This window comes from Bison bison, unplaced genomic scaffold (genome assembly GCF_000754665.1).
Source record: "Bison bison bison isolate TAMUID 2011002044 unplaced genomic scaffold, Bison_UMD1.0 scf7180017864366, whole genome shotgun sequence".
Lineage (NCBI taxonomy): Eukaryota > Metazoa > Chordata > Mammalia > Artiodactyla > Bovidae > Bison > Bison bison.
In genome coordinates, this window is record NW_011494938.1 from 2,301,738 (window position 1) to 2,320,097 (window position 18,360).

Sequence of the window (18,360 nt, forward strand, 5' to 3'; positions counted from 1 at the left end):
GCATCTTTTAATTTCATGGCTGCAATCACCATCTTCAGTGATTTGGGAGCCCAGAAAAATAAAGTCTGACACTGTTTCCACTGTTTCCCCATCTATTTCCCATGAAGTGATGGGACTGGATGCCATGATCTTCATTGTCTGAATGTTGAGCTTTAAGCCAACTTTTTCACTCTCCACTTTCACTTTCATCAAGAGGCTTTTTAGTTCCTCTTCACTTTCTGCCATAAGGGTGGTGTCATCTGCATGTCTGAGGTTATTGATATTTCCCCCAGCAATCTTTATTCCAGCCTGTGCTTCTTCCAGCCCAGCGTTTCTCTTGATGTACTCTCAATATAAGTTAAATAAGCAAGGTGACAATATACAGCCTTGACCTACTCTTTTCCCAACTTTGAACCAGTCTGTTGTTCCATGTCCAGTTCTAACTGTTGCTTCTTGACCTGCATACAGATTTCTCTGTATGGAAATCTCTGTAGGAGGCAGATAAGGTGGTCAGGTAGTCCCATCTCTTTAAGAATTTTCCACAGTTTGTTGTGATCCACACAGTCAAAGGCTTTAGTGTAGTTAATAAAGCAGGGTAGATGTTTTTCTGGAATTCCCTTGCTTTTCCTATGATTTAGTAGATGTTGGCAATTTGATCTCTGGTTCCTCTGCCTTTTCTAAATCCAGCTGGTACATCTGGAAGTTCTTGGTTTATGTACTGTTGAAACCTAGCTTGAAGTATATTTTAGCATTATATTGCTAGCATGTTTAATGAGTTCAGTTGTGCGGTAGTTTGAACATTCTTTGGCATTGCCCTTCTTTGGGATTAGAAAGAAAACTGACCTTTTCCAGTCCTGTGGCCACTGCTGAGTTGTTCAAATTTGCTGGCATACTGAGTGCAGCACTTTCACAGCATCATCTTTTAGGATTTGGAATAGCTCAACTGGAATTCCCTCACCTCCACTAGCTTTGTTTGTCATAATGCTTTTAAGGCCCACTTGACTTCACTCCAGGATATCTGGCTCTAGGTGAATGACCACACCATCATGGTTATCTGGGTCATTAAGACCTTGTTTTTATAGTCCTTCTGTGTATTCTTACCACCTCTTCTTAATATCTTCTGCTTCTGTTAGGTCCATACCGTTTCTGTCCGTTATTGTGCCCATCTTTGCATGAAATGTTCCCTTGGCATCTCTAATTTTCTAATTTTACTTTTAAAATAGAAATTAATTTTAGAGACTTCCCTGGTGGTCCTGTGGTTAAGACCCTGTATTTCCAGTGCAGAGGGTGTGGGTTCCATCCCTGGTTGGGGAACTAAGATCCCACATGCCTCAAGGCATAACCAAAAAAAATTTTTCTTAATAATTTAAAAAACGGTTAAAGGAATGAATTAAAGGAATGAATTAATTCATATTTCAACTTTACTTTGAGCTAAATAGGGTTTTGTATGTTGGCTTTAGAGGACAGATTTGTTGTTTAATTTAAATATAAATTAATTTATAAATTAACATACATTTTCATAAAGTTAGACATGGATGCTTAATATCATGCATTGTTCAAGGCCCTGAAAATAAAACCTATAATACATTCAATCCATGTACCAGTTTAATTGAACTGAACATCTCTTTCTTCCTTCTGTGAAAGGAAGGAAGTCTACTGCCTGTAGGACTTAGCTTATGCTTTTCCTCCTAACTTTGTGTCCTCTTTCCCTATCTGTATCATTATCTCTAGAATGTGAAATCCTAGACATTCTGACTATCTGTGAGATTCCTTTTTCTGAATGGTATTGCTTCCCTCCTTTGAATATCCGTGAAATTTTGTTTTCATCCCTGTTACGGTACTTGGCACTTACTACCTTACAGGTGTTTAAGTGCATACTCTCTCTTCCTTTGAGTGCAGAACTCATATCTAATTCATCCTAATAGCCTCCTTAGTGTGGAGCATGCTTTGATTCATTCATTCACTTCAGAAATATTTTACTGAACACTTCTGCTAGTGCAGAGGCTAGAAACATATAATGGCACAATCCTGTGCTCAAGAAGCTTAAAATCTAATGAAGAAACCGATACTCAAAGTAGCCATTACAAATGACAGTGAAAATTGAGTTACCAACAATGCTTCGGATACAGAAGAACAGCTCCAGTCTCTGTTGGTCCCGGGGAATCAGGGAAGTTTCTGCGGAGAAGGACACATTTGGGCTGAGACTTTGAAAAGGGGAAGAACTGGCTGGGTGGGCGATCTTGGTGGAATGCACAGATGCAAGAAAGAACAAGGCATAGTTGAGTAACTCATTTGTCTTGTATGTATTTAGCAACCACAGAGATCTCTGAACTCCACTGCTTTCCTTTGGAAAGTATATTTGGTGTGTTTAGTGTGAGCAGGGCATGGTAACCCACTCCAGTACTCTTGCCTGGAGAATCCCCATGGACAGAGGAGCCTGGTGGGCTACATACAGTTCATGGGGTCGCAAAGAGTCAGACACAACTGAACGACTAAGCACAGCACAGTGTGTTTTACTAGTGTATTTACTAGTGTATTTAGCAGTGCCAGGGTATACAGCGTGCTTTGGGTCAGCCCTAAGACTTGGACCTACATGAAGGAATGCAGATAGGAACAATGCAGGCCCACCACTCTTTCTATGAAATGCTGGCTACTTCCAGATAACTATGATTAATTTAAAATATTTGTCTGCTTTCACTTCCTTCCCAAAATCTTCAACATCCCAAAGAGTATAAATCCAATGAATAGCAACCAGAGGTAAACAACTGAACAGCATACATACCAAGCCTATGGGACCATTGTTTGTTCAGTAGCTAAGTTGAATCCGACTGTTTGCAACCCCGTGGACGGCAGCACGCCAGGCTTCACTGTCCCGGAGCTTGCGCAAACTCTAATAGTCAGTGATGCCATCCAACCGTCTCAGCCTCTGTCGCCCCCTTCTCCTCTTGCCCTCAATCTTTCCCAGCATCAGGGTCTTTTTCAGTGAGTCGGCTGTTCATATCAGGTGGCCAAAGTATTGGAGCTTCAGCTTCATTGTTTATCAGGGTAAATTCACAGTTCGAAGAAATAACTGGTGTATAGATAAAAGATGATCAAGGTAATGGATGTTCGGGATGAGCTGTGAGATGGTGAGATTGTCTAGAGACTTGAGGACTAAATTATATCACAAAGAAGAGCTAATTCAACACTGAAGTAAGATGGTGAAAATGTACTGCTTCCCCTGCCAAATGAAAGCAACTGGTTTCCTCTACTTTTTTAATAGAGGGAAAAGCATTTGTTAGATCAATAGCTGCAGAGTAAGCCCTGAGACTGTGTTTGATTTGCTGCAGTTAAGAAACTGCATGTACCAACACAATATTGTAAAGCAATTATCCTCCAACTAAAAATAAATAAATTAGAAAAAAGGGGGTAGGAGGGAGGTTCAAGAGGGAGGGGACATACATATACCTATGGCTGATTCAAGTTGATATATGGAAGAAACAACTGCAACTGGTGTCATCTGATTAAATTTGAAATAATACATTCCCATTCTCTAAAATGCTTCTCTGTTCAAAATAGGTCCAGGAGGTAAGTTAATTAGTAATGTGATAGAAATTACCACCTACCAACAGGAAAGATTCCCTTCACTGTCATTGCACTATACATAGTAGAACAGTCCTACCATCAAGAAATTTAAAATCTAATGAAGAATTAGATATATAAGGGAACAATTAATTATAAATGGTCTTTTAAAACTACTGCTCTCCACTTCTGGCTGGCAACAGCACAGCATGTACGTCTGTAAATCAGGTTTCAATTTATTTTTTTTAAATTCGTCTTTACCTAGGTGTGATGGACATATAAAAGAATTAATTTCCTTCTCAGCAAACTGATCATAGGTAATTTCCTGTAAAGCTATGGGTGTGGGTTGGTGGAGGGGTGGGAGTGAATCATGAGCACTGAGAAGTGCTTTAGCCAGAAGCAGCAGCATGTCCCACATGCTGAAGCAGGGAGAGTCTTCCTTTGAAATGACATCCTGGTTTCCTAGGAATGATGGGGTCCCTGGGTGACAGAGGCCAGGAAGGAGTACTGCATGTCCAGAAGTTCCTGTAATAGACAACAGAGCCAGCGTGGTGATCAGAATGATTTGATCTGACCATGGGTTCTCCCACACAAGATAGATGGGCAGGTCTCTAAAGTTCTTTTCTACATAAACTAGAGGCTTGGCTTCAGCCACCGTAATAGCCCCAGGTGGCGCTAGTGGTAAAGAAAGTGAAGTGAAAGTGAAAGTCACTCAGTCATGTCTGACTCTTTGCAATCCCATGGACTATAGCTTGCAAGGCTCCTCTGTCCATGGGATTTCCCAAGCAAGAATACTGGAGTGGGTAGCCATTCTCTTCTCCAAGGGATCTTCCCAACCCAGGGATCGAACCCAGGTCTCCTTCATTGCAGGCAGGTTCTTTACCAGCTGAGCCACAAGGGAAGCCCCAGTGGTAAAGAACCCGCCTCCCAATGCAGGAGATGCAAGAGATGCAGGTTTGATCCCTGGGTCAGGAAGATTCCCCTGGAGAAGGAAATGGCAACCCACTCCAGTATTCTTGCCTGGAGAATCCCATGGACAGAGGAGCTTGGTGGGCTATGGTTCATAGGGTTGCAAAGAGTTGGACACTACTGAAGTGACTTAGTGTATAAGCACATCATAATAGCCAAGACCCAGGGCCTCGTGAAGGAGGCAGCTATCCTTGGGGAATAGCCCTGCATTGACATCATGTGTGTGTACTTAATTCTTCCTCTTAGCCTATCCCCGGAGAAGGCAATGGCACCCCACTCCAGCACTCTTGCCTGGAAAATCCCAGGGATGGAGGAGCCTGGTAGGCTGCAGTCCATGGGGTCGCTAGAGTCGGACATGACTGAGTGACTTCACTTTCACTTTTCACTTTCATGCATTGGAGAAGGAAATGGCAGCCCACTCCAGTGTTCTTGCCTGGAGAATCCCAGGGACGGGGGAGCCTGGTGGGCTGCTGTCTATGGGGTCGCACAGAGTCGGACACGACTGAAGTGACTTAGCAGCAGCAGCAGCAGCCTCTTCCCGAATGGCCTGTGACCAAATATTTACCAGGATAGTTGTGTACTGGGAAAAGAGAGCTACCCAATCTCTCAGGAATCTCTGAATCATGCTCTGAAGTAAAGCCAATCACCAGTAACTTTGAAAGTTACTGTGGTTCAGCAGTTTTGTAGGGATGGGAAGCTTATTGAGAGTCCCCAGTGAAATTTAACCTGAATCCATCCCATGGTAGTCCTGTCAGGTCCATGAATCCATCCTGGGGGCTGTTTCCCCATTTCCTAACTGGATTGTGGAAATAGATACACTGCTGCTGCTGCTGCTAAGTCGCTTCAGTCATGTCCGACTCTGTGCGACCCCATAGACAGCAGCCCACTCCAGTATTCTTGCCTGGAGAATCCCAGGGACAGAGGAGCCCCTGGGATTCTCCAGGCAAGAACACTGGAGTGGGTTGCCATTTCCTTCTCCAATGCAGGAAAGTGAAAAGGGAAAGTGAAGTTGCTCAGTAGCGCCTGACTCTCAGAGACCCCATGGATTGCAGCCTACCAGGCTCCTCCGTCCATGGGATTTTCCAGGCAAGAGTACTTGAGTGGGGTGCCATTGCCTTCTCGGATAGATACACTAGAAAATGGAAGAAGAACCAGTAGGTTCTGAGCCAAGGAATGAAGGCAGTTGTGGTAGGAGGAGCCTAGTAGAAGTGTCTGGCACCAAATAGAAAACTGAAAGCAATACTGCAGATTTGGGGACAAACACAGGCTTCCCTGATAGCTCAGTTGGTAAAGAATCTGCCTGCAGTGCAGGAGACCCCAGTTCGATTCCTTGGTCAGGAAGATCTGCTGGAGAAAGGATAGGCTACCCACTCCAGTATTCTTGGGCTTCCCTTGTAACTCAGCTGGCAAAGAATCTGCCTGTAATGCTGGAGACCTGGGTTCAATCCCTGGGTTGGGAAGACCCCTGGAAAAGGGAAAGGCTACCCACTCCAGTATTCTGGCCTGGAGAATTCCATGGAAGAGTAGGACATGACTTTCACTTTTCATAGATTACTGCTACCATTAATACTTTGAGGTGACATAGCTGGGAAGTAGATGAGCATGTTGCATGTGATAAATCCTCTCCAACACTCCTATCTCCCCAAAACTTTGGATTTCTTCCTCTTCATTTTACTAATGAACTTCCAGCATTGCAATTTCATTTGGCACAGGCACCCATCTAACCCAGATTCTGATCAACCAATTCAGCAATCACCTTCTCTCACTCCTGGCTGCTCCAAGCAGTTTATTGAGCCAGGCTCCATAGGAAGCGTGCCCATAACTGTTTATAATCGGCTGAGTGTAACATCGTGTTTCCTCCTTTCTGGTCCGACACTAGGAAATCCATTTCCACGTACATTCTCCAGTATAGATTGGCAACTTTTTATAGTTCTCTTTGCTGTGCAAATCTTCTTTTCTTCTCTTTGACTTTGTAGTAGGCCCTTTGGAACAGGCTGAGATCTGACTTAAGTCAAAGTTTGGAGACATTGACGGGTGGCAGGGAAAGGAGCCTTGAGGAGAATTGACAGCACCCATGTTTTATAGCTGCCTCGAGTGAGATTGTGAGGGGGCCCTCCACAAGGCAAGACCAGTCTCCATACAAGTTTGGGGGCTACTTCATGTAAGAAGAGACGTTTGGGACTTCCCTAGAGGTCTAGTGGTTTAGACTCCACGCTTCCACTGCAAGAGGTTTGATCCCTAGTCAGAGAACTAAGAGCCCACATGCCATGAGGTGTGGCCAAAAAGTAAATAAGTAAAAAAGAAGGGATATTTGGCAGGAGGTTGGGATGCTCTTAGTTCCGTGAATACTCCCAAGTGTCGCATTTCATTTCTCAAAGTGTATGTCTCAGTTAATTAACTGAGAAATTAATTAACTTCACATAAATTCAATTTGTTTTGTCATTTAGCACCCAGCAGGACTATTCTCAGTGTCCGATTTTTCAGTCACTTCTGGGATAATCCCAGTGGTCAGTGGAGCAAGTCTTAAAAACACAAGAAATAAGGGCAAACATTGAAACTTCCGGTCTCCTAACTGTGCCTCGAACCAAAGCATCAAAGCCTTACTTAAAGCTATCCTTTTGTTTTCTTCAATTTTTCCAGCGAAGTGAGACACAACCAGCCCAACCCCAATTTATTACTTTCCTATGTGTTCCCGTTTTGTTTGATCACTTTCAGTCCAGCAAAACCCTGCCCTGAATAGGCACTTTATTACAGATGACCACACGCGATTATGTACTTAACTGGTTCATCACTGGGTATCCATTCACCAGGGTTACAGCCACTGATGGTAATTAGATCCCCCGGCCTTCAGACCCAACCAGTCAGGTAGCCTGCCTTTCCAAGGCCTCGACTTTGCTTCCCATGCCCAATTCTGGTGTCCTATTCTGCACTGATCAGGATTCAACAACAGAATTCACTCTAGCTAGTTTAAGCAAAAAGGGATTTATTACAGGGTTTGAGTTTATATAGTCTCTGAGAGTGCCAGCGAAGGAAGCTTAGTTGAGGACCTGTTGGGTACCAGTTACAGTTCGAGGCCCTGGAGCTACAGTAACGGACAAGGTAAAGAAAGCCCTGGCAGAGTTACAAGGCTTTGGAGGAGAATAAAACACACTGAGAAGCTAGAGAATTCCTGGTGAGGGGCATAGGATGAAGAGTAAACACAGAGTTTTGGTGGTCTGTTGAGGGAAGAGCAGACACTAACGGGCCAGAGCGGAGGTCAGTGAGAATGTGGCAGGAGATAAAGGTAGGGGAGAGGGGTGAACAGAAGTGAAATCATTAAGAGGCCGGTAGGCCACAATAAAGGTTGGATTTTATTCTAGGATAACAAGGGTTTACAGAGAAGGGCTTGATTCATCTTGGGCACTGATAATGAAATTGTTTTCCCCATCAAGTTATATATAAAACTAAAAGATAATGAGCTCTGATGTCAGCGCCAGGATTCCCCTGAGTGGCTGAAAGAGCAGCCTCTGGGCAACCCAGTCTGAATTCCCTGACCCTGCCACCCTCCCTAACACCTTTGGTTTTGAAGCAGGATACCATGTTTTTTGTTGTTTTTTTTAAAACAATTAGTTTTGTTGTTGTTGTTCAGTTCTTTGTGACCCCCATGGACTGCAGCAACCAGGTGCCATCCTTTGTCCTTCACCATCTCCCAAAGTTTGCTGACATTCATGCCCATTGAGTCGATGATGCCATCCAACCATCTCATCCTCTGTTGCCCCCTTCTCCTCCTGCCCTCAGTCTTCTCCAGCTTCAGGGTTAGTTACTGGCCATGCCTCGCTGCATGTGGGATCTTAGTTCCTTGACCAGGGATGGAACCCATGCCCTTTGCAGTGGAAGCATGCTGGACCACAGAGAAGTCCCAGGATGTCTAGTTTTTGCTTTCAGACCTTCATGATTATCAATTCTTCCATTATATGTTTGTCATTCACCCACAGTATACGAAGCATTGAGTATCAGTTGGTTTCTATAGGTTTTATTTCACAAAATACTTAGAAAAACTGCTGAGTGTGGCTAAATAATGTTATAGCAGTCTGTGTTTCTGGAATGAGCTCTGTGTGAATCTGTATTCTCTTTGATAACTATCTTTGTAAGATCTGTGGTATTTGTTTGTAGTTGTTATTTTTTATAAATGTTGTTTTGCCTAAAATGGAATCTGCCTTCCTGGAATCTGTGCTAAGGATTCTGTTTTGAACCGAAGCCATGACTCTTCTGTGAAATGCCCTGAAACAGTGCATCAATAGAAAAGTTAGAGGGAATGTAATTGCTGCAATTTATAGAAATGGTTACACAAAATAGACTAAGTACTCTCGAATACACATTGCCCAGATCCCCAAGTGGAAAATACTCCCCAGTATTTTCCACACAGGAAATCTGCAGAGGCGAGAAGCTCCCAGACTCCCATTTTCCTGGGCTCTTGTTCCTCCCTGGCCCCCTGGTTGTGTGCCTGCCTGCTTACCAGGTGCAAGTGCTGTTGCTGTTCAGTTACTAGGCGTGTCTGACTCTTTGCGACCCCATGGGCTGCAGCACGCCAGGCTTCCCTGTCCTTCACCATCTCCTGGAGTTTGCTCAGATTCATGTCCATTGAGTCAGTGATGCCGTCCAGCCATCTCATCCCCTATGCATCCCCTTCTCCTCTTGCCCTCCATCTTTCCCAGCATCAGGGTCTTTTCCAATGAGTCGGCTCTTCGAATCAGGTGGCCAGAGTATTGGAGCTGCATCTTACGAGGTGTAAGTAACAGTTATAAAAACAACTCTTGCATATGCTTGAGTGTTTACCACCAGCATGAATTCAATGAATTGAAGGTCACTCTTCACGGATGCCTTTTTTCCTGCAAAACCAGGTCTCAGTTCTACCTGAAGTTCATACCTGCAGGATCGAAATATATCATGTGCCTCCCATAGATCCCAGAAATCCCACTTCTAGAACTTACCTTAAAAAGATTATTGCACAACTGCCATGGATAGTTGATAGGATATTCACTGAAGCATTGTTTCTAGACATGAAACTTGGATCAAACCTAATTGCTTGTCAATGAGGACTTACTAAATTATGATACATCTATATAATGAGATCTTTGGTCACTGAAATAGATGTATACATATTCTGTATATATGTATCTGTACCTCAATGCATACAATGTTTCTGAAAGAGGCAGGGGAATTTGCCAAGGATGAAATGATTGGCTAGGCAGATATGAGAGAATTCTTCATGGATATTCTTTTAACTTTAAAAATATCAAACCTTATGAATGCATTTGTTTAATATTAAAGTTAAAAAGTAAATGCAGAGAGAGGAAGAGAACCAGGGATTCCCAAAGGGACAATCACTGTAAGTTACAGCAATTATTTTGGGCTAGCAAGATTTGAATGAACATGTCTTATTTCTTTACTTTTCTATATTGTTTGAATTTGCATGATAAGCATTAAAAATTTCAAGTTAAAAAGGAAAGTTACATAGCTATAATGAAAAAAGTAGCAAATCAATTTTTGTTAAAACATTTTTTAAAAAGAACATTTCCAAGATTCCCTTTGTACTGCATCCACTGGCTGTGACAAGCCCCACCCATTCCATTTCTATTCCCAGCTCTGCTCCTGAAAACACATCTTAGGAGTTTTCATTTCCTTTGTTATTTTTTTCCCCAGAGTTGCTGATGGAGTGATCAAAAGTGTGTTATGGCAAACACTCCAAGCTCTCAACTTCTGTCATAAACACAATGTAAGTAACATTCCCTAATGTCTTTGCTAATTTCTTCATGATGACTCTTCTCTCCTAAACGGCTCAGGGGTCTATTTGAAGAGCTAATGGTGGAAGGAGAATAAGAACCAGAGGAGCAAAACAAAAGAAAGTTACGGAATACAAGGAAAAGTAATGCATTATTCATGGCTTTTTTCCAACTTCTATAAGAATCAAATTATTCATTCCTTATGAATTAAAAGTTTGTATGAACTTAAAAGTTTCCTTTTGCCCCAGTACTAATGATTATTTTTAAATAATCAGTACTATGATTATTTTTAAATTGGGTTAAAATAAGTCTTCAGAATATCAGTAGTGTAACCCTCCGTGGCACTTGATTTTCTTTTGTTTTTAACGTCTCTTAAGTCTTTTATACTGTAAAGGTCTCCTTTCCTCTATCTTTTTTTTCTTTTTTCCATCATTAATTTTTCAGAGCCATGGGTGTCAAACTTGAGCATGCATCAGAATCACCTGGAGTTCTTGTCAAGACACATTTTGCTGGGCCCACCTCTAGAATTTCCGATTCCGTAGGTCTGGGATAAAACCTGAGAATTTGCAGTTCTAACAGTTTACCAATTGATACTGAAGCTTCCCAACCTAGAACCATGCTTTGACTTCTCCTGTGTTATAGAAATCCTTTTGGCTGGTTGCTTCCTGTGTGTTTTTTAACTTGCTCTTTTGCCTGTATTTACTGTAAATTGGTGTTTATATCCAGAGGCTTGTCACACTCAGGTTCAGTCTTTTTAGACAGGAAGGCTTCACATACAGTACTGTACACTTCTTACTGTGTCAGCAACCTGAGGCGTATATAACGTCTGGCCATCTTTCCCACTTTGGATTGTCTTAAAATAGATTAGTAGGTTCAAGAGATGTTCACTCGATCCCCTTCTTTAGCACTTTCGCTATCAATCTTTTTTTAGTTTTAGCATTTAGAGATCATTATTACCTCTCTCCAGTATTTCATTAAAGTTAAAAGGTGGCAATTTTCTAATTCTAATATTCCTTCTGCATTTATTAATTGGAATTCTATGGAGAAGAATTTACCATGGACCCTGGTTACTGTAAAGTACAGTAAGATAAATATGTGATTATTCCTTTTAGATGTCGGTACTCACAGTGATGAACTGGTGTCTCCAAGAGTGTCTCCCAGCAACCTTGAGGAGTGAAGGATTCGGCGGGGTGTAGGGCATCATCATGATTTTATGTATGTGATGTGCTTCAGTCCTTTGCAATCATTGTTCTCTCTGATGTTCAGGTTGTCCCATCTTAGGCCAGCGGGGGCTTCTTTAAGTAAGCTCTTGGGTGCTTTTGCTATAATGATAGTTTTTTTAAAAAAATAACCTTTTGAGTTGGTGCCTACATAGAGGCAGTGTTGAGGCAAGGATACAGACTACCATATGGTCAGTTTTGATGCCAAGAGCAGAATATCTATCCTGGTAATCTAGGATTGCTGAAAAGAGTACACAATCGTGCAACTAATTTTCAGTACTTAAGGAAAGCTTCCCTTGGTGTTAAGAAGAAACTCAGTGAAGGGCTTCTCTGGTAGCTAAGTGGTTAAAGAATCTACCTGCCAGAGCAGAAGACATGGGTTCGATCCCTGATCTGCGAAGATCCCACATGCCAAGGAGCAGCTAAGCCCATGTGCCATAACTATTGAGCCTGTGCTCTAGAACCAGGAGCCGCAGCTACTGAGCCCACAAGCCCTGGAACCTGTGCTCCCCATCAGGAGAAGCCACCACAACAAGAAGCCGCACACGGCAGCTGGAGAGCAGGCCCTGCTCACCACAACTAGAGCAAAGCCCAGGAACGAAGACCCAGTACAGCCAAAACTAAATAAAACCATTTTAAAAAAGAAAGTGAGGTTTTTGTTGTTGTTAGAGTAAGTCAGAAGCTTTGACTTTTTATTGATAAAGTATATAGAATATAGAGACATATTGCTCACAAGATACATATTTTTCATGATGCAAATTGTGCTTTCAAATAATTGCTAAAGATGATGCAGAATTGAATCCACATCTTTGTTGCTTTCCACCATGCTCTGAGAGGTATTCAAGTTCACCTAAGTTTGCTGCTGGAGTTTTATGGGTATTTAAAATGATTTTTAAAAAATTTTATTTACCATAACTATTTGTGTATTCAGTTCAGTTCAGTTGCTCAGTCGTGTCCAGCTCTTTGCGACCCCATGAATCGCAGCACGCCAGGCCTCCCTGTCCATCACAAACTCCCGGAGTTCACTCAGACTCACGTCCATCAAGTCAGTGATGCCATCCAGCCATCTCATCCTCTGTTGTCCCCTTCTCCTCCTGCCCCCAATCCCTCCCAGCATCAGAGTCTTTTCCAATAAGTCAACTCTTCGCATGAGGTGGCCAAAATACTGGAGTTTCAGCTTTAGCATCATTCCATCCAAAGAAATCCCAGGGCTGATCTCCTTCAGAATGGACTGGTTGAATTTCCTTGCAGTCCAAGGGACTCTCAAGAGTCTTCTCCAACACCACAGTTAAAAAGCATCAATTCTTTGGCGCTCAGCTTTCTTCACAGTCCAACTCTCACATCCATACATGACCACTGGAAAAACCATAGCCTTGACTAGATGGACCTTTGTTGGCAAAGTAATGTCTCTGCTTTTGAATATGCTATCTAGGTTGGTTATAACTTTTCTTCCAAGGAGTAAGCGTCTTTTAATTTCATGGCTCCAGTCACCATCTGCAGTGATTTTGGAGCCCCCAGAAATAAATTCTGACACTGTTTCCACTGTTTCCCCATCCATTTCCCATGAAGTGATGGGACCAGATGCCATGATCTTTGCTCTATATAATCAGATTATAAGCTTGAATGCAGTCTCTGTGGATGGTTTATCTTTGTATGTATCTCTTTAATGCCTGGTCTGGATCTTTTTATATATGGTGTTCAGGAAACATTTATGGAGTAACTGGATGAATGTATGAATGAATGAGTCCATCAATCAACTTACCTACCTGATTATGACTTACTGTTTAGAGTGAACCCAAATGTGCTTGTAGCTCTGTGCAACTGCCACCATTCCTCTGCTTGGAACAACATGTTCTATACCTTAAACCTTAAAATATTGAAAACCTCCCACTTATAACCCGTGACCTTTATTAAAAATGGATAATTTTTCAGACAAACTTCCTTTCTCTGACAAGAAAATTACTTCTGAACTCTGGTTACCCCATTTTTCTTACACTATGGTAAACCTTTGTGTATCTTTTTAAAATAAACCTATTAGTTGAAACATATACAAAGGGAAACAGTCTAAATCATATATAAGCTGTTACAATACTACATCTAAAACCTTTATACCCTCCTTATTTTAAAGGAGCCCTCATGATACTCTCAAATAGGAAAGGCAATCCCACCCATGTTGTTGCTGAAGATTCACAGTGGTGACCATGACTATCTTTTATCTCCAGAGCAGTTATCCCAGCCAAGGTCAAGGTAGTAAGGGATTAAGGCCTTGTTACTCAGAGTGTGGTTGGTGAAGGTCTCCTGAGAGCTCATTAGAAATTCAGACTCTGAGGCTCATTCCAGATCTACTGAGTCAGAATCTGCATGTTTAACAAGATCTCCAAGAGATTCGTGTACACATTAAATTTTGAGAAGCACTGGACTTAAGAAAATACCTACTCATTTTGTTCTTTTTTTACCCTATGATATGGCTAGAGTGAGGTAACTGAAGTGACCCTTTAACGTCATTATCAACTCATGAATTTTTATATATTTGATGTATCAATTAGAGAAAAATAATTTCGTGTCTGGGAATTTCCTGGCAGTCCAATGTTTAGAGCTCAGTGTTTTCACTGCTGTGGTTCCCGGTTGAATCCCTGGTTGGTGAACTAGGATCCTATAAGCCATGCAGTGTGGCAAAAAAAAAAAACTCCATATCAAAATGGCAAAATTACAGTGACTTCCAAAATGTGAGTGTGTCTGGCTATAACATCCATTATCGTCTTGTTGATATCAGTGTCCTAGTTGTCAAGGAGGCTTCTCTCCTCTCTGATTATGAGTGTCCGTCCATAAGGCTCAAAGAACAACCTTCTCAGATGTCCATTCAGGCTTATGTAAAGAGGCAGCTTCTGGCCGGGAAGTTTCTGGAGATGGTTCTTAGAATTAAGGATCAGGTTTAAAATACCATGGATACCTCTTCCTACTGCCTTGTGAGTCTGTAAAAATGAGATTGTACATCAGCCAGCATAACCCAGTTTAAGCAATGTTTGCTAAAAGCTGTGTATGAAACCCAAGTGTATTAAAATGTTTTGATTCCCCTGACTTACAACTTTCTTGTTCTTTGGTGGAAAATAAGTTGATTGCAAGAGGCATTACCGAGTTTACACTTGAGTGCGACTTCGCATTGGAGAAAGTGAATGCTGTATGTCAAAGCATCTTCTGTTCTCGATGCTCTGGTTCTTACTGTTCCTGTGATTTTTACTGTCTTTCTCCTTCTCCAGTACTCCATCTATTCTTCTTTATTTGTAGCTTCTCTTACCTGTACCTACACTAAATGATTTTCTCTGTTTCTTTGGGACTTGTCCGTACTTCATTTGCCTTTGTATATTTTGGTTGGAAAACAAGTGGCTGTAAATTTCACAGGGATTTGCATATTTCAGTAGGCCACTAGACAGGTAGCAGTATAAGTCCATTTACCTGGTAGTACCACACATAATCCAGAAACTTAGAATTTGCTGCAGACTCATCTGAAGGACATAACCTGTTCTTATTAAATCAGTAGCTATTATAGGTGAATATGACTCAGTGTTAATCCAGTTTTCATAAATGTGTTGCCTAAAAGGTAGGATGAAAACTATGTTGGTTATGTCAGAACAGTGTAGCTTTAAAAATTACCATCTAAGGCCTTCGGACTTTTAAGAGGCCTTAAAAGGTTTCTTCTAGCTGATGGCCATACAAATGATGAAACAGTTGACAGTAATTGAGACTAAATACAAACAAGCTTGCAGTATGAGTGCCGGATTTTTTTTTTTCCATGACCCAGAATGAATTTAGCATTCAACATTTTCTCTTCTTAGATAGCTATAAGAGCAAAAAAAAAAAAAAATTTTTCTTTTTTTTCAAAATCATCAGTTTGAAAGGAATACTTAAAGGGACTGACATCACAACAGAGAAGTCAGGCAGAGGGAGCTGATTGTTGTGGTACTAAATCAGGAGTCCAGCGGTTGCCACCTGCCAGCACAGGATCATTGCAAGGATGCACTAATTCATGTGGAAGTGCTCTGAGAAGTCCAGAGCTCCGTGTGAGGGCTGAGTTGTAGAAGAAGAGCAAGATCGTTTTTAACCTGTTTGCTTGTTTGGAGGGAGAATAACCTGGAAAGCTAAAATTCTGAAGACGAGGGCCTGAGCTGTTTTCTCCTGGGGCATCCACAGCACGCAGTAGCCATTTCTGGGATAAGAGCGGGTGGGGTTCACTCAGCCCACCGTCAGGCACGCCCCCATCTTGGCCCTCTCACATCCGGAAAGGAGCATTTGCTTCACTGAGGGTCCTGGGATGGTGCAGCAAGTTGCGAGTTCTCCACCGGAGGGGAGAGTGCCTCCCAGTGGCAACCTGGTCTCCCAGGAGCGACTCCATCATGAGGTCAAGAAAGCTCAAGAAAGCTGTTCATGGTTGCAGATTAGCTCACTGTTGAGGATACTCGTCTCCTGAGGCTGAATCTTTGGTATCTCTTGTTAATAGGTGGCCATAGGTTCCAGCTGGCCTAGGACAGCTCTGGTCTGTGAACTCAGCTCCCTTTCACACATCCTGACCAGATGGTAAATAAGATGGTCCCTCTGATGCATTTTCTTTTTGTTGTCATTTGAATGTTTTTCCAGTTTCTCAAATCTGTAATATTTATGCAACCTGAATTGTGATTCTTGGGTGGCAGCTGTTCTTATTAGAGGCACTCTGGGTATAATCTCATTCAGGGTTTTTTTTTTTTTTTTTTTAATTAAAGTGTAGTTGATTTACAATGTTGTGTTAATTACTGCTGTACAGCAAAGGGATTCAGTTATACATATATATTATTTTTTAATATTCTTTCTCTTTATGGTTTATCATAGGATAGTGACTATAGTTCTCTATGCTATACACTAGGACTTTCTTGTTTCATTCAGGGTTCTACTTCTTACTATTCAAATAGGGCTCAGTAAAAAGTGGAAGAAATAATCATATAATACACCCTTCTCAAAAATTTTTTTTTCAGTTTTCCCATCCAATAATTATTTTATTTTTTTCCCTAGTATAGCAACTTTTTTGTTATGACAAGATTTACAAATGAAAAATTGCTAATTTAAGGTTTTAGGAAAAAAGAAGGAAAACCATATTTGTGTTTATCTCACAGCCTGTGTTTATCATTGAAACTAATAGTTAATGTTTATTATGCTTTGTTGTTTTGATGACTCAGGGAAATAATTAAATATTTTCTTACAGTGTATTCACAGAGATGTAAAACCTGAAAATATTCTAATAACTAAGCAAGGAATAATCAAGATCTGTGACTTTGGGTTTGCACGAATTCTGAGTAAGTAGCAAGTTTTTTACTAAGTTATGCAATACAGATAATTATGAAATGATATAGTTTAAATTCTTTAGATATTGAATTATGCTAATTGTTATAGTGTTATTATTCAGAAAGGGAAATTTCACTTTAATTTTTTAGTCAGTACATTAGTTCATACGCAGCCACATTTATGTGCTGTGCCCATAGGAAAGGAAGAGAACTAAAAGATGCCTTTCTGGTCTTCATGCACTTATAATCCGAAGTAGAAGAAACAAAAGACTAACACAAGATGATTGGCAATAAAGTGCTAAAGCGAAGAGGCAGATGGTTCCCCGGAGGGAGATACTAACGTGATCTAGAGTGGTTGGGAAAATCTTCATGGAGCTGATGAGACTGGGAGAGTGAACTGTAAATTACAGAGAGGATTCAGAGACAGTGCTGAGAAGCAAAGAAGTCATCCCAGAGAGAGAGGAACCAAAGGAATGGGGGGACAGGTAACTATCTCCCCCTGAATCTAAAACTCTGCAGCAAGTGGAAACATGTGTTAACAACAGACACATTGCAAGGTGGGTGTGCGCATAGTCAGTTTGTTGACAGGACCTGACGGTGCTTTGGGAAGCTGGTTTATTCTCAAAGCTGCACTACAGAAATTCTCCCCATGCCCTCACCCTGGGCCTCTCTCTTTGGGATTACATAGATGTTAATAAACAGCTAAGGTATCTTTGGAAGTTGAATTTTTAAAAAATTTATAGTATTATGTTAATATACTATAGTATAGATTTATAGTATTATGTTAGTTTCAGGTGTGCAGTATAGTGATTCAGCATTTTTGCAGATTATACTCCATTATATTGATAGCTTATTACAAGGTAATGGTTATAATCTCCTGAACTACACAGTGTATCCTTGTTGCTTGTCTATTTTATATTAATAGTATGGAAGGGGAATTTACTCTCTGAGTACACAGTGTAACAGTTCCCTGGGTTAGTGCATCACTGCGTGAACTGTTAGGAGAAGCGTGGCTTCTGAGAATTATTGACGCTGATCTCTTCAGAGAGCCTGACCTGCTCTTGATGCATTTGCAGTTCCAGGAGATGCCTACACTGACTACGTCGCTACAAGATGGTACCGAGCTCCCGAACTTCTTGTGGGGGATACGCAGTATGGTTCTTCAGTCGACATATGGGCTACTGGTTGCGTTTTTGCAGAGCTGCTGACAGGCCAGCCGCTCTGGCCTGGAAAATCAGATGTGGACCAACTTTATCTGATAATCAGAACATTGGGTATAAGTTACATTTTATGGCTTACAGAGTTGCTAACTTGTAGTAGTAGTAGTATGTCATTATAATGAACAAGAGCTTTCTGTTGTCTCCAAAGTGCCGCTGAGGGCGGCTGTTCTGGATTGTAGCCAAAGCCCAACCCTTTTCTCAATGTGTGGAGCCCTAACTCCTCTCAGTGAGGAGTTTCAGATGCTGTTCCAAGTCAAGTCAATTAGCTGTGCAATAAACTATACATTTACTTTCCTTATCAGGCTAAGATGGGGCTAAGGGTGTGAGTCAGCTGCATAGA

At 41.5% G+C, this 18,360-nt stretch overlaps 1 protein-coding gene across 4 annotated transcripts in view; it reads left to right on the forward strand.

Annotated features, from left to right (window-relative positions):
* CDKL4 (cyclin-dependent kinase-like 4) overlaps positions 1–18,360 on the forward strand; it is a 54,835-nt gene that overhangs the window by 23,286 nt on the left and 13,189 nt on the right. For all 4 annotated transcript variants that reach the window (XM_010855567.1, XM_010855570.1, XM_010855568.1 and 1 more), the window contains exons 4-6: positions 10,192–10,264; positions 16,722–16,812; positions 17,877–18,074. In XM_010855567.1, the coding sequence (XP_010853869.1) occupies positions 10,192–10,264; positions 16,722–16,812; positions 17,877–18,074 (362 nt within the window). The remainder of the gene's footprint in view (positions 1–10,191; positions 10,265–16,721; positions 16,813–17,876; positions 18,075–18,360) is intronic.